Here is a 17,294-nt window from a genome sequence, read left to right as displayed (position 1 = left end):
GCCTGCACAGAGTCCTGACCTCAACCCGATAGAACACCTTTGGGATGAATTAGAGTGGAGACTGAGAGCCAGGCCTTCTCGTCCAACATCAGTGTGTGACCTCACAAATGCGCTTCTGGAAGAATGGTCAAAAATTCCCATAAACACACTCCTAAACCTTGTGGACAGCCTTCCCAGAAGAGTTGAAGCTGTTATAGCTGCAAAGGGTGGACCGACATCATATTGAACCCTATGGATTAGGAATTGGATGTCACTTAAGTTCATATGCGAGTCAAGGCAGGTGAGCGAATACTTTTGGCAATATAGTGTATATTGCCAGACAAATATATATGAATCCAGTGTTCATAGGATTCTAGAGTAAATGAATCATTTGGTAGAACTGGTCAATTCTGGCGAGTACTAAGATTAATAGCAAATCACTCAAAATGCAGATGTGTTTGAGATCCATAAGGACATCTGTTTTAGGCATGGAAGGCCAGGTACAGCTGCATTGTAAATGCTTGTGTCTACTATCCCATGATGTTTCTAGTAACAGAGATTTGGTTTACAGCCGCATTTTCATTTATCTCTGTCGTTCCAGTTAGCTGTGCGAGAGCTGTGGGCGAAAGGGACGCAGATCACACGTTTTAACAAGCAAGCTTGAGTGACAGCATGTAGTGGGAGTGTGTGCTGTCAGTGTGTTCTGGTTCACGAGAGCTGAATGACGTGTGGTCTGCCGTTTGTATGTAGTCCATGTTGTTGCTGTGACTGAAGAGACAGGAATCTTACAGTTGCTTGAGTTTTATTGACTTCCATAAAAATGACATCACCGAACATTCGCAAAGGCCCAAAAGTAGAGGCTCATTTAAAACGCTGTGTAAATCTGCTGTTGCTATAGATCCATGGTCATTTGTGAGAAAGGTTGACTGTGGCGCATTAGTTCGGAATCACACCGCTTTAATTTCTTTAAATCTGAGCAGTGATAGTAACTGGGTTGCAGTGAAATGTTATCATAAGTTAAGTAATTACAACACGTTAGATCTACATGAGGCACTATTTCTGTTTATAAGATGCTTATAAGAAATAATACCTTATAAAATGACTATTGGTTTCATAGAAAGTGTTATTTTTTTCTATTCTATACTATTCCTTCACCGCTGTAAGTTTTTATTGCCTTGCCTGGCTGTCATTGCATGTCTTGCTCCTTTTCCCTTTCTCTTTATTCATTTGATGCTTTATTCATTGATGCTGCACCCACGCATCCTGCTCCATCTCTCATCCAGAGTGAACAGGAAAGGGATCGTGGCTGTCAGTCTCACTGAGAAACACTACATGCAGACTTGACATCGGTCAGGATCTTCACCGTTCTCCTTATCCTCATACAGCTTCAGTAACATTGTTTTTATCCTATGAGAACTTAAAATGGAATAATGGATCATTTTTGCTAGCAAGGAAGGAAGGACACCAAACATGCATTTGAGTAAAGGGAAAATGTTAGAACGTGATTAGGTTAAGATTGGACTAATGATTTTTTTTTTTTTTTTTATCATGTACATGGAATCCTTCAAACCTTTCACTTTTTGGTGTAAAGGCACAAATACAGTGGGACTAAGAACTGGCCAATACTGCCATTGATACAAATACTCCCATTACTCACAGGTGCTTTCAGTCACTGCCTTAAGCACCTTGGCATGGTACCATCATCTTCTCTCAAATGACTTTTATGTAATTGCTGAGGGTATGTTCCAGGGCAAAGAGGACATGCTGTTGCCTTACTCCTCTTCCAAATATGGAGATTGTAAATCACATGGACCAATAGCTGTGTGTTCTGGTGGTCTGTTCAGGTGATTTTTTACAACAGTGTACTCTCCTATCTTGTCCAGACTCGCTGCTGCAGACAAAGGTACTCCTACTGCCTTTGCAGGCTCTTTGCATTTCCCTCTTGCAATTTTCTATCCGTCCTTGTTCTGGGATTTGTTGCATTGGGACTTAAGGGAGCTTCATCCCATAGACACCACTCACTCCCAGTGCTTCCCTTTGTCTCAGCCCTACCTCCTCTAATTCATTGCAGTCCCACTACTTTCTGCCTATCTGAATCTTGATACTCATACTCAAGACTTAGAGTCAGTGTTCCACAGCCCTTCTCTTGTATGTGACACCATAAACACCTTGGCGGTAGTGTTAATCAGAAGTTGCCAAGAAGTGTTGGTCTCCCATAGAGAGCTGCCACTTTTGGAGGAAGCTGGATATCCTCCTTTCCCATTTCCCAAGCCCAATGGTTGAGGCCATTTCCAAAGGCCTCAACCATTGTCACAGGTATAGCATACACTAGTATCAGCTCTGCTTAGCAACACCTCTTGCAAGAGTAGCTGTTTTCAGGGTCAGATTTCATAGATATCACACTTAGCTGTTTCTTCTATTATGTAATAATCACTCTTCCTGGCTGAACCTGACTAGTTGGAATTTGTGTGCAGTGATGACATAATCTTTGGTGCTTGGAGGTTCTGTGGGGTGAAGGTGTGATATATTGTTTATTTTACTTTGCCAAACATTTTATTCTGGCCTAGGACCATACAAGCCTATGGCCATACAAGGCCCCGCAATACCTCAACTGGCTAAGCCTCTGAGACTTTGTGGGTGGTGGTAGCTCAAGTGGTTAAGGCTCTGGGTCATCAGAAGATCAGGGTTCAAGCCCCAGCACTGCCAAGCTGCCACTGTTGGGCTCTTGAGGAAGGCCACCAACCCACCTTGCTCCAGGGGTGCTGCATCATGGCTGACCCTGTGCTCTGACCCCAAACCCCAAGGATGGGATATGAGAATAAAGAATTTAGAATTAAAGACTGGTTAAGTTTGATCTGCTGAGGAGATGGTACATCCTAGAATGTCAGTGATGTTTCTTACCCAGTACTGAAAATGAACCAAACACTTTTCTGATCTCTTTTCTGATACCACAGTTCCAAAAAAACCCTGCTCTGATTTGTTATATAATAAAACTAACACACATTTAACATTGTGTTCCTTTCACTACACTCACACAACCAGCATATGCACACACCATCCATTTTAATAGGAACAACCTGCTCATTTATGCAGTTATGCACCATTCTGTGTAAACCGTTGTGTGTGAAAATCCCAGGAGATCTATATTAATTTTTAACCCTAAAGCTCCATGGTGCCTCAGAAACGGACAAAAAGATTTTAATGGTGGGATTTTCTGTGATCCATCCGGTCATAAGAGCTCATTTCATCCTACGCCTTTCTGGACTGTGTATGTTATTCAACAGCCTTGCCAAGGCAGCCCTTAGAAACCTGCAGATAGAAGAACAGAGGCGTTTATATGTTCTTACCTGCCATTTCATAAATGTAGAGAATTTTAGCAGAGCAAATTGTGCAGAATATTGACCACATTCCCCCATGCTTTACTAATTCTACCCTCTTCACTTCACCATATATTACTGTCTATCATTTTTAGAGCTATTATTGCACTCTTGACCAAACAAATCTAAATCAGTGAGTAAGCACAAGCAAAGGTCAGTGCTTAGAAATATCTGCACCCCCCTCCCTTTTTTTTTTTTTTAGCACTTAATGTATCCACAGAGCCTGGTGCAGTTTTTAGTGCATGCACAGATGTGTGTGTGCATGTGTGTATGATGATTAACCATCCCTCTTCCTGGAAACATAGGCAGGCTTGGATGCAAGCTCTCAGTAAAGCACTTTATTCTTCTCCTCTCACACAGAGCTGACCGAGTGCATCACGAAAAGGCAGAAAACAACCTGTCCACAGCCTGTGCTATAATGCTATAAACCGTAGTGAACATTTGTAGCTAAATGAAGAAAAAGATTCACACCTACACTTTCATTTATCAATGATTAAATATCTTTGCAACTCATCGCTGGTTGCTCTTTGGTTGAGCCCAAAGGATTACATACCCTACAGCTAAAGGCATTCAGACATTGCTAGCATTTGGTGGCATTGCTAGTAATTGCTTGAACTTGAATCACACTCTTAGGGTAGCTTTACACAATCTTTTCAAAAAACTTTACCAGAGTTTTAGCTCATTCCTCCTGACAACTCGTTTTCTTGCTCAGACGTGCTTTTTCAGTTCACAAAGTTCCAGGTCAGGGCTTTCTGATGGCGAAACTCCATTATTTTGTTGCAGAAAATTTTTAGTAGTATGCTTAGGATCATTGTCCTGCTTTAAGACTAAGTTACAACCACATTTTACCTTGCACAATGTGATGATTTAACCTCACGACATGATGCTACCACCACCATGCTTCACAATCGGGCTAGTGTTCTTTAGATTAAAAACCTCACACTCTTTCCTTCATACATATCACTTATCTTTATGGCAAAACATTCTGGTTTCGTCTAATCATCTTCAGTGTGAATTTTTTTGTTCTAAGGGCTTTGTAGTTTGCTAAAAAGACACTGACCACACTGATCTGTCTTTAACTGATTGCTTTTGGTGTGAATAATGTAATTTAGTTGCTAAAAGAAGTGTATAACATAACAGTTTTTAAAAGAGTTGTGTGAACCTGTTAGTTGTGTATCACTGCACTTTTCTTTTTTTCTAAACGTATCCCATCGTCTCTTTTCACACATAAGAAGAAAGAGTGTCAAAGCACCGGCTTAGCCTTTTGAGAGGCTCTAAAATAAGGTTCTCTTTCAAGTAGCTGAAGAGTCAGGATGCCGACAGCAGTGCTGCTCCTTCACCTGCTGAAATCCTCTGAGCCACTGGCTCTTCTGCCATAGGGGCAGATTAAATGTGGTGTAAATGAGGAACCCAATGTAAACACTGATACTTTGAGCCAAAATGTCTCAAAATGATTTTAAAAAATTGCCAGATTACTTTTACTTTTACACAACTATTAAATAAACAGTACACTGGTCCAACTGGTCTATTGCTGCCTCACAGCTCCAAGGTCCACAGTTCCTGACCTTAGTTAGGCTCTAATTTTCTCCCCTTGTATCCATTGACTTCCTCCAAGTTCTCTGGTTTCCACCCACCTTCCTAAAGCATGCCCTGAAATAGAAACTCTTGTTATTTAACAATTAATCACGTGACCCAAATCTATCCGTCAAAGCACTTACCTACTATTAGCTACATTTTTATTTTATTTTTCCCCACTTATGTCACTTTATTTCATTTGCTACTCTACCTTGCACAGCTACACTAAGTTGGCAAAAGTTTTGGGACACCCCTCCAAATCACCGAATTCAGGTGTTGTATTTCAGGGGTTGGGCTCGGCCCCTTAGTTCCAGTGAAAGGAACTCTTAATGCTTCAGCATACCAGGGGGATGACCCCTTCCTGTTCCAACATGACTGCACACAAGTGCACAAAGCAAGGTCCATAAAGACATGGCTGAGTGAGTTTGGTGTGGAGGAACTTCACAGAGTCCTGACCTCAACCTGATAGAACACCTTTGGGATGAATTAGAGAGGAGACTGCGAGTCAGGCCAGTGTCTTTACATGCACATGAATGTAATATGGAGTTGTCCCGCCCTTTGCAGTTATAACAGCTTCAACTCTTCTAGGAAGGCTTTCCACAAGGATTAGGAGTGTGTTTATGGGAATTTTTTACCATTCCTCTAGAAGCGCATTTGTGAGGTCAGGCACGGATGTTGGACGAGAAGGCTTGGCTTCTATCGGGTTGAGGTCAGGACTCTGTGAAGTTCCTCCACACCAAACTCACTCATCCATGTCTTTATGGACCTTGCTTTGTGCACTGGTGTACAGTCATGTTGGAACAGGAAGGGGTCATCCCCAAACTGTTCCCACAAAGTTGGGAGCATGAAATTGTCCAAAATGTCTTGGTATGCTGAAGCATTAAGAGTTCCTTTCACTGGAACTAAGAGGCCGAGCCCAACCCCTGAAAAACACCTGAATTCAATGATTTGGAGGGGTGTCCCAAAACTTTTGGGCAATATAGTGCATTTCCATTTTATATTATGTCTTGTTTTATTTTATTATTATCTTCTTTAAAAAAAAAAAAAATACAACTATCTATAACCATATCAGCTATTTTATATCATCAGAGCAACTAGTTCATTGTTTAATATTTGTTTATATTTGTTTCTCATTTTCTATTTATTACCTTAAATCAATCATATTTTTGAAAAATATTTATATATTTTTTTTTATATTTGTGATTCTTTCTTGTGCTTTAGCTTTAACTATTTGAATTTTCAATTCTTGGAGTATTCTCAAAAGTAGGGTTGCAGATTAATATGGTGTTACCTATCGTAGAATTTGAGTGGTTGGAGTTAAATGGTCTAAGAGACCGCTTTTTATGGACAATGATTCTGGAAGACAAAGATATTTGACAGAACACAATATTGTGTGTTTATGATTTCCAAAAACATCACCAGTGCCCCCTAGTGTAAGGTTTCATGGCACTCGATGGGTCCAAGATGGACACACAGTTAAGGTTTGTCATGGAAGATTAATATTAACCCAGAAAGCTATATGTTTTAATTAATAAAGTTATTATTATTAAAAATTCATGTATAAATTACAAAATCTGAAAATGATCTATCTATCTATCTATCTATCTATCTATCTATCTATCTATCTATCTATCTATCTATCTATGGCTGGATTCTGGAAGGTTTTTTGTTGTATTTGAGGCAAGAAAGCACTGCTATCCTGTAGCGCCCCCTACAGGTCAAGACCTTATGATATTTTGGAAAAAAAAAACCTTTGTTTTGAATGAGGAACAATGACCTCATTGAGATTCCTTTTATTAATTTATGAATAAAAGTCAATGAAAACAATGTGCTGTAGAAAACAAAGATATTTTAAGGGGTCAAGGAGGGCATGGTGGCTTAGTAGTTAGTACATTTTCCCATCACGTCCAAGGTCTGGGGTTCCATTCCCGCTGTTCTCCTCCTGCTTCATGGGTTTCCTCCCCCAGTCTAAAGACATGGCCTGTGATGTTTCAGCACCCTGTCCACCTTCTGCCCCCTAGACCCCTGTGAGTCTACTCCAGGCTCCCCCACAACCCTGTCTAGGAAAAGCATTACTGAAAATGCTGCAGAAAGAAAATTCTCCCCAAAATGTTATTAAAACCCGAGAAAATGATTAAGTGAAGCCCCAAAGCAGTGCCTGAGGCATCACGATCATCACAGGAGACAGCTGGGGACCTCTGGGGTTCAAAGAGTGCACTTGCATAGTAAATAAAAACTATAATGTTCAGCGCAAATTCCCACAAATGGTCACACTGTTGAATTTCTGTGCACGACTATCACTACCGCTACTACTACTATACTAAACTGATGCACATGAACACACATTTTTTGCTCATGACCCAAAGTATCAGAACAGATCAATTTCTCTTATTATTTTTCTGTGAAATGATTGATTGATTTGTCGAAGGATTCATCGAATAATTGGCTGAAATGCCAACCCCTAACCTATCTTGTAGCACCATCATCTGGTAAAGTGCTGCTGTTCCTCCATCATAATGTAAACAAAAACATTCATCCAAATAATACATTAAAAAGTCAAACACACAGCTGAAGACAGCATGACTAGCATGGAACCTTTAACATAACATTAGCTTTTATTAATTCAAGCGAACTGTTACATTAAACAGTTTACATAAGTTACAAGGTGAACACCTTAAAATTAGATTTGTTTTGTTTTGTTTCTTCTTTTATTTTCCAGTCTGGAACATAGAAACAGCTAATGTTTAGAAATGCAGGCAAAAAGTAGTAACGGCACAGTACATTCATCAACTTAACAACACGTCTATACAAACCATAAGGCAGGAGAAGGAGAAATGTATGGCCAGGTGTTTGTTTTGTTTTCTTTTGTTTGGTCAGAAGACAGTCAGTTGATACTGTAGTGGTTTGATTCCTTATTGATTTCAACACACCATGTAGAGCCCTCTGAATGCTAGAACCCTGAAATAACATAACATAACATCTTGCCCCTAATATCCCAGCACCATTAAAACACCTTACTTTTTATTTTTTCTCTTCGACTTCTTTTTTTTTTCTTCATTTTTTCATCTTTACAGAAAACGAGCATCTCGACCACATTTATTTTTTCATTCTCACTAACTCATACAGTGACAGTACATATTGCTCAGAGATATGTAAAATTATTGTAATGAGAACATAATCATCATCTTCTTTTTTTTAACAGACCATGCCCTCATTTCACATAGGCCGTTTACTGACCTATTTAACCATGTGAAATGTTTTCCTTATACAAGTAAATTAAAAAAAAAAAAATAGATGGTAATAAACCAGAGGGTGGCAGTATTGCCTTAGAATTGATGCTAAAGACGCATTGCCTCTTTACCTCTTTACATAACACTAAACAGTGGAGCTTTGTGGTCCCTCCTTGAAAATGAGCTACAACATCGGAGTTATTTCCATTAATTGTAAAAGAGAAACGTTAAAAAACCTTGAGAACAATCAACATAAGTTTAATTATGTTGTATAAAAAACATGAGAGCAAAACATCCTGGAAAAAAGACAACCAGAGAGGAGACACAAAGTTTCCTGAAACATACCACATGGAGAACCGTGGAAGCGGGACAGAGGAGAAAACGAGACACGACTTTTTTTTTTTCCATAACATGGTCATTTCTTTCGAAATATTCCCACCTAAATATTCATCATCATCATCATCATCATTCTCTCCCTTCTTCTCCCCCCCCCCTCTCACTCCATCCAGTCGACCTCATCGAACTCGGAGTCGTCTTCGGAGTCGCTGTACTCCACAGCGATGCGTCGGGACAAGATAGTGGCTACGTCGTTGCCCACACGCTCGTGCTTAGCCTCCTGTTCCCTTTGCTCCTCGACCTTCCTCAGTTGGATACCTGAGAGAGAAAGAGACAGAAAAATAAAAAAAGGGCTTATTGAGAATTCTTTCAAAACTGTTTAGAAATACAGCCAAAACAGACTAAACAGTCTACTGAGTGAACAAAATAAATGTCCTATTACCTTTACGAATGGCTTCTAATAGGACACTGCGAGCGTCGCTGATTGGTGGCAGGTTTGATGGATGTCGTTTGACTTCGTGACCCAAGTGAGTGGACGGAGATGAAACCGGGAACGAAGGCACAGGGGGTGGACCTGGAGGCTGACAAGGAGGAGAGCTTCTGGCCCCTGGGTGGGGCAGAGGAGGAGGCGGGGGAGGAGGAGGTAAGACAGCGCCGTCTCCCAGGCCAGGGAGCAAGACTTTGTCCTGCTGTAGGCGAGCTGGAGAAGAATGAAGAGGCGGAGCCACAGGAGGAGGGGCGGGGTGTAATACACCGGGGGCAATCTGAAGGGGTGCAGGAGGAGGGGGGATAGCAAGGGGTTGCTGGGAAGGTAATGGCGGGATTGGGGGAGGCGGTGTGCTGCGCATGCTCGAGCCCGATACAGTGGATGGGAGAGGAGGAGGAGGTGGGGGAAGTGGTGGAGGAGGAGGGGGCGGAGCATTGGGGTTCAAGAAGACAGGGGTGCGGGCCGGGGACTGAGGACGACTGTCGGAGAAACCTGAACTGGAGCTGAAATAGAAAGTAAGTTTAGAATAAATAATAACAGACTGACTGACTGCAACACATCATCACCGGCATTCATCAAGTAATCTGTCCACAGTGTAAGAATATTATCATATGTTTTTCCATCAGGCTTTCATCCAGGTTCCTATTTCACAACATTTCTTGTATTTAGTGGAAGTTTCTCCGTGTTAAAAGCAGAACAGATCGAGGTATGAGTCGTGAAACAGGGTGAGAGCTGCAGGAGACCCAACGTCTCAGCTTGTACTGCTCTGGGAGTTTTGTTCTCATTTTATTGTCTTAAATAAAACAAAAATAAAACACCCAGGGAAAGAAGGAGAAAGAGAGCATGATTACAAGAGGGAGGAGAGTAGAAGGTAGAAACCAGCTTTTAAACTGGGTCACGCCTTGCTACAAAGCCGAGCTGGGAAACAAGCTGGGGAGAGAAAAGGTGCAGCTGTGGTACCGTGATGACAAACTGCCATCTTTAAACAGAAACACTCTGGTGTCCTGATCAGTTTTTGGGGTTTATACTACAACATGGAGGTCTGGAATCAGTTACTGATTCATTTTCTATAACAGCAGTTCTGGTTATATTTCTCATAAATCCCAGATTAAATGATCATTCATGTACATACTCGTTGCTATAGTAACAATAACTGGACACCAAGACATCCCACAATAAATTTTTTTTTAACTTTCTATATTAAACAAATTATAATAAACTGTTTCATCAGAAAGAATAGATAGTGATGAAAAAAACCCAGCATTTCCACCAGTTCTGCTTCAGGAGAAAAGGGTAAAGGGTTTCAATTTATAAACCAAACTGGATAGTTACAAATGGGTTGCCTAATGTACAAAACTTACACATTGCTGTTCCAAGTCTACACGAGTGTGCAGGCTTTTATTTTTAACTGTCCATCTTTGACATTTTACACAAAATAGAATATTTAATTTCTTTATGTCTGTCTTTCTCTTTCTTTCTTTCTTTCTTTCTTTCTTTCTTTCTTTCTTTCTTTCTTTCTTTCTTTCTTTCTTTCTTTCTTTCTTTCTTTCTTTCTTTCTTTCTTTCTTTCTGCATTGTTTGTTTGTTTCTTTCTGTCTGGATTGTTTGTTTGTTTGTTTGTTTGTTTTTGTCTGTCTGTCTATCTGTGTGTCTGTCTGTCTGTCTTTCTTTCCTTCTTTCTTTTTTCCTTTCTACATACATACTGGTTTCCAGTGACCATCCCCTGAGATACACTCAGGGCTGCTATGTGAACATCACAGTTAACTGATGATAAATATATAATTGTCTAACATTAGCTCGTTACCGCACATGCACATATAGTGATCAATTTTATTTCACATTAATGAACTCCATTTATCTTCATAGAAAGCGAGGAAGCCTGCCCAAGTTCAGTCATGGTCAGTAATGTAACTGATTCATCATGAAGGGAAAGGGGGTGGAGCTTCCAGGCGATGTGAAGAATGTGTGAAAGTTTATAGGGACAATAAAATCATTTTATCACACAAACCTGTGGTCAAACATTGTGTAATGTAAGCTTATTTATCATGTAGGGAAGGAGTCTCCAGTGTCAGTGCTTTGTAACAGTGAATTTAGTTAAGTCAACTAAGCTTAAACTTATATTATATAAAAGGTTACTTTAGTTCACTTAAACATATACACTTTAGTTATACTCTAAGAGATATCTATCTATTCAAGATGTCAAGATCAACTCTGTTCATACCATCCACTCCTGAGCAAAGACAAATTATATTCAAACCTCTCTTTATATAATATTTAATCAATCCTATTCTACTGTATTTAAGCTCCATAAACATAACATCCCCAGATGTTCATATATAACTGAGAAAGCCGTTACACAATCCACCATGATGTTTTGTCAAGTCCAGATATTTTGTCATGCACAGCGTGAAGAAATTCATCCAAATCTCGTCTCTAGGTTCGAATCTCAGTTTCCTTCAGGGACTGAGAAGATCAAGCCTCCCCCATTCTTACTTCTTTTTTCTCAAGGTGACCTCAGAGAGCATGCTAAGCAGCTGCTTGGTTTGGCAACTGAAGCCCAACAAGATCCTGCTGTGGGTAGTGAAAATAACTGAGCACATCACCGCAAGTCTCTTTTCCCTCCATCGAGGGCATTTACAATAAATGCTGCATCTGCAGAGCCACCTTCAAAACCCTCCTGCTGTCTGAAACAAAACACAGTACTGTGTAGTATCCAGGGCATTAATACAGACTTGTTAGCAAGCAACACCTAGCTGCCATGTATCATTGGCACAACCAAACCATTTCCAATCCTTGGAATTTTTACTAATATTCCTCTATTCCTTTTTTTATTGCCTTTATTATCTTCACACCTACATTACATATCCCAGCTGAGGAAGTTGGGGTCAGAGCAGAGGGCCAGCTATGATACAGCAACCCTGGAGAAGGGGGGGATGCTCAACTGCCCAGCAGTGGGGTTTGTTGGTGCTGGGGCTTAAACCTCGATCCACTGTTCAACAACTCGGAGCCTTAGCTTTGACCCTACAGTATGACCCCAGGATACTTGATCTTGCCCTTCAATACTGTGTAATTACCAGATTCGAACCCTTCTGTCAAGGATATATCTGTCCGGGTCCTGCCAGGATGGCCGCCATGTTTAGATCATGTGACCACGATGGCTAAATAAGGACAAAATTGGACATTAAAAACTCCTTTTGTACACGAGGTTGCCAGAGAAACAGGACAACTGCCCTTTATCGGTGGTGCAAAAAATAGCTGTAAAGCCAGCAGACAGGATAAGTACTAATTTGGTTCGTTTTCTGTGGATTCAGCAGTTTCAAGGAAAGTATAAAAGATCATGGAGTTTTACATGAAGCACTTTTTCTCCTCTGCTGAAGCAAGGTGAGTCATTTTCGACACCTTTTACCTTTAGTTTATGTTCTTGTTGTGCCAGAAATACAGCTCTATAACAGAAATATCACATCTGAAATGCTAAGATTTATTTATATATTTTTTGCTAAGATAAGATTTTTTTTTTCAGTAGGTGAAGAAACTGTTTAGGAAGAAACAAGACTTTTATTTAATATTGTAGTTATACATTATAAATAGGAGGCAGCAGATGGAACTGTGACAGTAAAGTGTAATGTGTTAGGGAATGTGTGTGCGTGTGTTTGCACTTATATATAAGACTTGTTTATTTGTGGTGTGTGTGTGTGAGAAAGGTTGCACTTGGCACATATATATATGCACAATATGTATAATTAAACCTTCTTTATTTGTGCTGTGTGCAGTTGTTTGGTGTGGGTGTGTGCGTGTTTGACGAGGGGGGGGTAGAAAGTATGTGTGTGTGTGTGTTGTATGTGTGTTGTGTGTTTGACAGTGAGACAGAGAGAGAGAGAGAGAGAGTGTGTGTGTGAGTGAGTGAGTGTATGTGAGAGAGAGAGAGAGAGAGAGAGAAAGTGTGTATGTGAGAGAGAGAGAGAGAGAGAGAGAAAGTGTGTGTGAGTGAGTGAGTGTATGTGAGAGACAGAGAAAGTGTGTGTGTGTGAGTGAGTGAGTGTATGTGAGAGAGAGAGAGAGAGTGTGTGTGTGAGTGAGAGAGTGTATGTGAGAGAGAGAGAGAAAGTGTGTGTGTGTGAGTGAGTGAGTGAGTGAGTGTATGTGTGAGAGAGAGAGAGAGAGAGAGAGAGAGAAAGTGTGTGTGTGAGAGTGAGTGAGTGTATGTGAGAGAGAGAGAGAGAGAGAGAGAGAGAGATTGGTAGCTCAGTGGTTGAGGTTCAACTCCCAGTTGTATAAATGAGATAAAGACTGTGTGTGTGCTTACACTTATAAAAATCTAAAACTTGTTTATTTTCACTGTGTGTGTTTGTGTGTGTGCTCTAATATATATCTAAGACCTGATTAGTGCTCTGTGTGTGTGTGTGTACCTGATGGCGGAGGCAGGTTTGATGTCTGCAGGGTGTGAAGGTGGAGGAGGTGGAGGCTCGTGAGGTCGGCCGTACATGCGCTCTCCTGTGCGGTTGAGCAACTCGCTCATCTGTGAGTACGGCAAAGCAGCCAGAGAGAACGAACCATCCAAATGATCCATGTACATTTGCCTAAAATTGGTGACACAACCACATAAAAAAGGAGGGTTAGTAGGTGCTCGTTTTTTTACTCTTATTATACACACACTTTCTCTCTCTCTCTCTCATACACATATACAAAACACCTGCATCATATATAAATATATATGATTAAATACTTTCTCTCTCCCTCCCTCCCTCCCTCCCTCCCTCACACACATACACACAGAGAACACTTGAATTATATATAAATATGATTAAATATTCTCTCTCTCTCTCTCTTTCTGTGTGTGTCTCACTCTCTGTCTGTCTGTCTGTCTGTCTATCTGTCTCTCTCTCTAACACACCCACACACACCTGGGGTCATGGTAGGGTGCCAAGCCATTGCTAGCGTCTTTGTGTTTATCTTCAGTGTCATCTTCTGCCAGCTCTGCCCCTAAAGCCAGTTTCTGCCACTCCTTTTTGCGATCATGAGGAGCTCGTGGTACCTTCTCTGGTTCTGCAGGACGATCGATGTTCTTTAGCTGAGCGAAGAGACACAAAGCATGAATTTTATCATCACAAAATGGACTAACAGTCATATAACACTGCAAAGGAGCTAGGGAAGGGATTAGGAAGGTGTGCGTGGGGGGGGGTTAAATGTACAGAACAAAAAAAATCAGAGAAAATAAAGGAGAAGTGCATTTAGCTAAAGGAAGAAGAAAAAAATCTTCACATCCGCAGTTTATCTGTCAAATTTGCACTTCTGCACTCCTGACCTTTTACACTGATTTGTGGATCTAGTGGATGTGTAAAATATATGCACACACACACACACACACACACCAGTGTTCTGATCCTGTTCTCTCAGATTCAGACTCAGAATACTAAAAACACACACATGCAGTGTAAGTAAGAGCAAAGTCCTTCATCCATTAGGAGATAAAGCAGGGTCAGTTGTGCAGCCATCACCGCAGAGAAACACACACACACACACACACAAACGCACACGGCGCGGAATATGCCACAGCTTATTAATACAGACACATACAAAGGAACACACAGGAAACAAATAAATCTATATGGCTTCTATAAGTCTGTTTAGGAAGAAAACAGAAGACGATCCATACTCGGAGGTTTAATTTTATTTCTTCATATCACAGGGGATGATTTTTTTTAAGCACATACTTACTGTACAATCCATTAGAAAGACCTATACTAATCCCTGTTGCGATATAGAAATCCCTGACACAATGCTTTGAAAAGAAAAGACCAAATATATTCGAATATATCGATTAATATCTGGGAATTAGTTCACCTGATAATATGGATTGAATCTTGGATAAAGTGAAGAAGAAAAAGAAAAAAAACAAAAAAAACAAAAATAGCCATAGATTCCTTTGTTCCCTGTAAAGAGATGCCTTACTGGCTAGTTATATTTAAATATATATTTATCTATACATATATCATATCATAGGTTCTCTATTTCACATACCTGCCCTGGGAGGTCTAAATACTTATAGACCTGATCATACAAGCGAGGATCCTGTAACTACAAGAACAAATGAAAAAAGAAAAGCACCACATGCTTAATTATAACGTAACGTTTAACAATGAGCCACGGGGCCAAGCAGAAAATAAACACTTCATAAAATAAAACATAAATGTGCACACAATGTCTAGAAAGAACATTCTAGAAGGCTGGGAAGAAAAAAAAAATATTTAAAGATGAATGCTGTATAAAGATAAATAATAGAGACATAAAGAATATAGATAAAATTGTACATTTCGGGGGGAAAGAAAAATATTTCGCAACTCCAGAGATTTGAACTTAAGGTAAGAATGGAAAGCACAAAAAAATATTAAGTCAACAAAATGCAAAGAATTTTTTTACAGAATGCACACAAATAAACGAATACACACATGTAAACCTGTGCAGTCATGTGGCAGCAGCGTAATGTATATAATCCTGCAGATCAAGAGCTTCGGGTAATCAAACATCAAACATTGGAACGAAGAGAAAAGGATCATGGACGTTCAGTGGAATTGTCACAAAGCAGCTTTACAGGAAAAAAAAAAGAATAAAAATGAATAAAGTTTAATATTAAAATTTAAAACGATCCCTAATGAGGTGACGATGGTGAGGGAAAACGTCTTTGAGAAGAGATCTATCCACCCACCCACCCATAAACCCACCGCCCATCCATCCCACCCATCCATCCAGCCATCCGCCCACCCATCCATCCATCCATCCATCCATACATCCACCCAGCCATCCGCCCACCAATCTGCCCACCCATCCATCCATCCATCCCACCCATCCCACCCCTCCACCCCTCCATCCATCCCACCCATCCCATCAATCCATCCATTCCACCCATCCATCCCAATCTGTATAGTTTACACAGTTCTATACAAAAACTATACAAAAAACATCCAGCTCTGTGTGTGGAATCGCCTTGTTGATGAGAAAAAGACTGTCAAAGGAAAACAACCAACTCTTACCAACCGTGTTAAGCAGAAAAGCATCACACAACACATCAAACCTTCATGCAGATGCTATAAACCACATCAGGTTCTAGTTCTGCCACAGGATTTGGTGTGTTGCATATTTTGAATTGCTTTTCTGCTTACCATGGTTGTAAAGAGCATCTATTTGAGTTCTCTCAGCTCTGGCTATTCTCCTTCGAACTCTTTTTAATGTTTTTTTTTTTACACTTTTGTAAACCCTGCGTAAAAAAGAAATCAGTAGAGTATCTGGCACCAACAACCAACATCCATCAACCGTCATGGTTAAAGTCATCGAGATTACATTTTCTCTCCGTTCTGATGTTTGACTTGGACATTAACTGAAGCTCTTGACCTGTATCTGTATGATTTCCTGCATTGTGCTTCTGCCACATGATTGGCTGGTTCCTAATAAACTCCCATGATGTAGCATGCATAGAATAAAATGAAAACAACTTAAAACAAACAGCCATCTGACTAATCCACCATCGATTAGCGTTTTTTTTCTTTTCTTTTTTGTTGATTACTTGAGTAAAGGGTTCACCCGTGTAATTATATTAATCTGAAGTATTGCAAAAGGGCAAATAATGGAATATTTTAGTACATTAGTAACTTGGCATGCATGTAACAGTTTGGAGGGAAGAGCGGTGCACCAGAGATGAGCGATGAGTCAGAGTGACACTCTTCAACACACTTGTGTCTGTTGTTAAGTGCTTATGCACCTTGTGTATGGATTAGGAATAGTGTAATATGTTCAGTGTGTGTGTGTTGAACTTCCTGTCCATTATAAAGGGAATATGAATGAAATAAGAAGTTAGAAGGATTGTTTTAAACACACACACATATACTTTCTTTGGATGTTGAAATTTCAACACATATTATTATTTATGAACTACTTGGAAATCATTAACTTCTTATTGTATCTGCATCTGATCCTGTATCGGCATCGCTAGCTAGCCCCGCGTCTTTCTGTGATCTAGCTGCGTGGCCGGAATCGTTATTCTGTCCTTATGTGATAGTCATCAACTCGTCATTATCACTCATATCATATGTTGCTTTACGTAACTTCAGTAATGCTACCTGACATGTAAACAGCATTAGCTTCAGAAACGTCTACAGCTAGCACAGATCATCATTCGCCTTCATGCTAACGCCTAAGCGCATATTTGAGAGGTCGTTATCCAAAATATAGATGCTGTTGTGTCTGGACTTTAGTATGTTTGGCTTATCTGGCTTGAAAGACTAGTTAGTTTATATATAGATTGGAATCAAAGACACA

The 17,294-nt window shown here is 40.2% G+C and overlaps 1 protein-coding gene across 4 annotated transcripts in view; it reads right to left on the bottom strand.

Moving 5' to 3' along the window:
- Nucleotides 1-7,784: 7,784 nt before the first annotated feature.
- The window catches only part of wasf1 (WASP family member 1), a 68,525-nt gene continuing 59,015 nt past the window's right edge, over nucleotides 7,785-17,294 (bottom strand). For 3 of the 4 annotated variants that reach the window (XM_058391742.1, XM_058391740.1, XM_058391741.1), the window contains 5 exons: nucleotides 15,003-15,059; nucleotides 13,886-14,052; nucleotides 13,391-13,561; nucleotides 8,940-9,487; nucleotides 7,785-8,815 (listed from right to left, as the gene is read on the bottom strand). In XM_058391742.1, coding sequence (XP_058247725.1) covers nucleotides 8,658-8,815; nucleotides 8,940-9,487; nucleotides 13,391-13,561; nucleotides 13,886-14,052; nucleotides 15,003-15,059 — 1,101 coding nt within the window. In that variant the 3' untranslated portion in view covers nucleotides 7,785-8,657. The remainder of the gene's footprint in view (nucleotides 8,816-8,939; nucleotides 9,488-13,390; nucleotides 13,562-13,885; nucleotides 14,053-15,002; nucleotides 15,060-17,294) is intronic. The other variant, XM_058391743.1, reaches the window with a different exon arrangement.

This window comes from Hemibagrus wyckioides, linkage group LG06, assembly GCF_019097595.1.
Source record: "Hemibagrus wyckioides isolate EC202008001 linkage group LG06, SWU_Hwy_1.0, whole genome shotgun sequence".
In the NCBI taxonomy this organism is placed as follows: domain Eukaryota; kingdom Metazoa; phylum Chordata; class Actinopteri; order Siluriformes; family Bagridae; genus Hemibagrus; species Hemibagrus wyckioides.
The sequence above is the reverse complement of the archived record's forward strand: the minus strand, read 5'-3'. Positions and strand labels throughout refer to the sequence as shown.